The 4,502-nt window shown below is 45.6% G+C and overlaps 1 protein-coding gene across 1 annotated transcript; it reads right to left on the minus strand.

Moving 5' to 3' along the window:
* Positions 1-1,132: 1,132 nt before the first annotated feature.
* LOC104469718 (shugoshin-like 2) lies at positions 1,133-4,402 on the minus strand. Its single transcript, XM_010084330.1, is given in 6 exon segments — positions 1,133-1,179; positions 1,182-1,354; positions 2,129-2,223; positions 2,827-2,889; positions 3,142-3,317; positions 4,261-4,402. Coding segments are annotated over 6 exon segments (696 nt in total).
* Between the last annotated feature and the right edge of the window lie 100 nt (positions 4,403-4,502).

The raw sequence follows: 4,502 nt of genomic DNA on the forward strand, positions 1-4,502 counted from the left end.
TTTACAACTACCTTTGCTTTTAACCTTTACAGGAACAAACTCAGGAACTTGGCTATAGCTGGGTTCTGTTTCAACACCACACTCAGTTTCTTTAGCCTGTGACTCATCACAGAAAATCTCTTTATCCGAAGATTTTCTATCAGGAATAACAGTAGTTTGTGTAGGTGAAACCAGGGAGCTGGAAGACTTCAGCTGTGGCTGTGTGTTGCTCTTGCTGGAGCTGCTGCTGTCCTTTGTGATACTCCACTGAGCTGCCTGAGTGGAACTGACATGTGGGAAGATATCCACACCAGAAGATGGAGTGCTTGTTGCAAACAGGGTGGAACGCTTTCTCCTCTGAGTAACATGCCCTTGTGAGAGACGATCAAAGAACTGTTTTGCCGTCTCATTGCCCTCATAGGAAAAAGGATGACTTTCACAGGCAAACGGTGGCAAATCGTTGGGATTTTGTTGGGTGGCACACGAGGCCTCTGTTGGAAAGACAAAATTCAATCCTAAGACTGAGAAAAGCAGCAGGCAAATGCCAGCTTTCCCCACACCACTAAAAGCCATGCCCCACACACTGCCACAAATCCAGAGCATAGAAAAAGCATGATTTTGTCTCTACAGGGAGAGACACACAAACTTACTGTGTAACAAAGTTGCTCAGCTGATTCCCCTCAGAAGAGAAAGGCAGCCCAAAGCAAGATCCCTTAACCAGCCCTAATATTTAGGAATGCACACGATCTGTATGAGAGTTATTATTTATATGGCAAATCCACAAGGAACAGAAGATGTGCATCTAGTCAGGTTCTGCAGCTTCAGACATTTCTGAATATCTTATGTGCGCTCAGTACCTATTACTCAGAAAGCCTGATGATGAGCTATTGCAAACTTGCCAAATATCCCCACCAAGACATCCCATTCTGGGATATACATAATTCTAGCAACATCAGTGTCACTGAAGCTTACAGTTCCTAACAGTATTTAGGAGCTGCTGGAGTGATGGTTCGGAGCTAACTGGAGCTATGGCACTGCACTCAATTCATTTCTGAACACAGACAGACAAAGTCATACTGGAAGAACAACAGAAGATGCATATTCACCTCCAAAGATGTGAAAGTCAAGTAAAGCCTCTTGTGTTTCCATTGCTTCATCTGGCTTCTTCCCCTTCTCTTCCTGGTGGCACTGAGGCTTCTCAGCAGGCTGTGGTGGCAAAGTGTCTTTGGAGGCAACAGGCACAATTTCCAGGGGCTCACTAGAAGCAGGTCTCTGAAGATCTAGTGAGAATGTCTGTACTGCTATGGGGCTGTCATCTTGCTGTCCTGCACCACACAGCTTGGAAATGGGCACCCTCATTGGCATCCCTGCAGACCTGGTGAGAAGGAATAACAGCAATGGAGCGTGTTCCATACCTGTCACAGGCCCCAGAATCCAGTAGGATAGCTACAGCTTTCAGAGTTGCTGAAATACATTGCTGAAGGCTTCAAGTGCTGAAGAACACACACTGCACAGCCAGGACAGATTTCCCATTTTTGTGCAAGGACAACTCATAAGGAAAGCACACTACTGCAGACAGAGAAGCAGGAGAAAAATACACTGAGGCAACAAAGTAGTAAGACCCTTCGGCGCACCGGTTGACCTCACTGTGGAACACCAACGTGGCTGGCTTGAAGGTACCTGTGTGGGCAGCTCCAAGGGCTCCACTGGGTTCAAAGGGGAGACTAGATAGTGGAGAAACAGCACTTCAAATATATTTTTAAGAGATACGGCTCTGACCTTCTTTCCAAAACACAAGTTTACATCATACAAGAAAATGACTATCAAGCATGTGTAACAAACATCAAAAAAAACAGCTATTGCACTCACTCACTTAAGAAAATCTTGCAGTGCTCACCACCTACAAAGGAAAAAATACCTAAAAGCAATGTGCTTTCAAACAAAGGAGGGAGAAAGAGCAGTTTATGCATAGACTAGGCATTAGGACAAATAAGACAAGGAGTGGTAGCAGAAAGAGAGTAAAGGAAAACAGCAGTAGCAGACATCTCATGTAAAACAGGCAACTGGGCACACATGTAAAACACAAGAGGAAGTTTAGCATGTAGAAATCCAGGACAAGCTTAGTGATATCTGACATTTTAAAGCCTACCTCAGAAGCTGACCATCTGCAATACCATTGTCCCAGCTGTCCTCAGTCACGCTGCTCTTCTGGCCATTGGACAAGGATGCAGAACTTGTATGGAACTGGAAAGCAGAGAAATAGAAGGCTGGTTTAAAGCTCTGTGCAGCTACCTGCACAGAACTGAGCAGGAGCTCAGTTTCACCCTGGAAAATACGTCAAAAACTGCTGGTGACCCTCACCCATTTAAAACTGCACAAAGTACAGAATAAATTGCAGTAGAGTTGGATTTTGTCTCCACAGGCTTAAGGATGAGGTTAAACTAGTTCAGATAATCTGAGGCTAGGAAGCAGAAATATTTTTCCACCCACCCATGAGACAGGGCATATGGAATGAGTCCTATTCCCTATCCCAAGTTGCTATGGCAACGCTTAAAAAAAGAAATAGAGAAAAAGTCACAACCTGTCACAGCAGAAGAGCCTATGGGCTAATACAGCCAATGACCCAGAGGAAGGCAGTTTAAAACTGTAGCCTTTCCTAGAGAAGTTGTTACCCTGGAAATCGTTAACAACAAGCAAAAAATGAGGATGCAGCCAGCACAATTCAAGCAAACAAAGAAAAACAGTTGAAGCATCAAACACTGACATGAGCAGGCAACACAAAGCAAAAGACAGAGACAAACAGAGCCACCTTCCCAGAGCAGTGTGTTCACATTTCCCACAGTTTACCTCAGACAGCTGGGCCACCTTAACTGCATCCATAAGGTTTTCAAGTTCTTTCAAGATGTTATTCTGTATTGAAATAATGAAGAAAGAGAAACCATAAAGACATTAAAACATTTATTCCAACAAGGATGATGGTAGCCAGAGCAAAGCATGTTCTGGCGAGAACACAGCTTGGTAGAAAGAGTACGCAAATGAACATTTTTCATATGCAGAGTATGGACAATCAGCGATAGCTCACTCCTCCCAAAGTCGAGATGCTTGTGCTGCATACCTTGCCCGCTGCCCCTCCCCATGCCAGCTACACTGTTAGTGCCATACCAGGAAGCAGAGCTTGTGCCGCAGCATAGCATTCTGGAAATGGCATTGCTCCACCTCCTTCTGCAAGATGGTCTTCTCCTGCGTGAGTCGCTGTGCATTGGCTTTCTCCGCATTGAGGGCCAGGGCCAGTGCTTTATTGTTGTGCTTTAGGGAGACTTTAATAGTGGAAGAGTTGTCTGTAAATGATAGAGAAGTATTGCACAGAATCAGCATCCAAGGTCTCATCCATGCCTTCTCCCTCATCATACTTCTTCCTCTTCCCAGAACAGCCTCCCTCAGGCTCAGATCTCTACAATTCAATAGCCCCCACACTAAGTCAGCAGTAAAATTCCTTCCAGCAATACAAGTCTCCAGAGAACAGCAGGAAAACATTTCCATAATAACCTGCAACACTTCAAACACCCTCTCCATCACCGAGGCTCATGTTCAGTCAGCAAGCTACTGCTTCAATTCTTAATGAATGATGTTGTGGTTCAGGTACTGAGTTTAGAAAGTTATGCTTCTGACTTTGAACAAGTCACCTATAGCTCTAAGTCCTCATCCATCCAAAAAGAGGGACAAAACCCTACTTTCCTGTGTAGTAGCCCTTAAGCAGATTTAGATCCATGTTTCCTAATTTCAAAAGAAATAAAAGTAACAGCAATATCTGACTATTTCAAGGTAGTCCAAATTACCTCATGCACTATCATTGCATTATTTCCCCTATAAAAATAGATCACACATGGGCTAGCTTCTGTACAGGATCACATATACGCTAAAATACTTTCCACACCTCTTATTTTTGCTGTTTGGACCCTGCGGACTGTTACCCAGACACAGCTGTCTAATGCCATCTGAGATGCTGCCGAGGAGCCCGTGATGCCCCCAGATGCTGCTCCCCCAAATGTTCTGCATTAAACCTGCCAGTCACAGATATGTCAGACACCTCTGGGCACCTCAAGTGGCAATCGACACTCATTTGCAGGGTCCCGAATTCACTAGAAACGCGCAGGCAGAGAAGCAGCTGTTAAATACAAGCTCTGGATAAGGGACTGCTGCCCACCACCACGGCCACAGGCACAATTACCAGCTGACGGAGCTGCCAGCCTCTGCACACGCTGCAAGGCAAAACACACTCACTAATGATTTTCGTTTTGATTTTTGACGCAAGCGAGGCATTCAACTTCGCAGTCTTCAAGGCACCATTCTTCTTCTCCCGCATCCGCTCTCTCACACCGCTCAGGCTGAAGAAGGATGTTTCGGAAGCTTCCCGCGATGCCATGGCTGGAGACAGAGACACCGAGCAGCGTCAGCACCCGGACTCTCCCGTTCAGCCAGAACCTACCGGCCCAGACCAACACCCCCTCCGGCAGCGTCCCTGC

Source organism: Pterocles gutturalis, unplaced genomic scaffold, assembly GCF_000699245.1.
Source record: "Pterocles gutturalis isolate BGI_N339 unplaced genomic scaffold, ASM69924v1 scaffold43060, whole genome shotgun sequence".
Classification (NCBI taxonomy): domain Eukaryota; kingdom Metazoa; phylum Chordata; class Aves; order Pterocliformes; family Pteroclidae; genus Pterocles; species Pterocles gutturalis.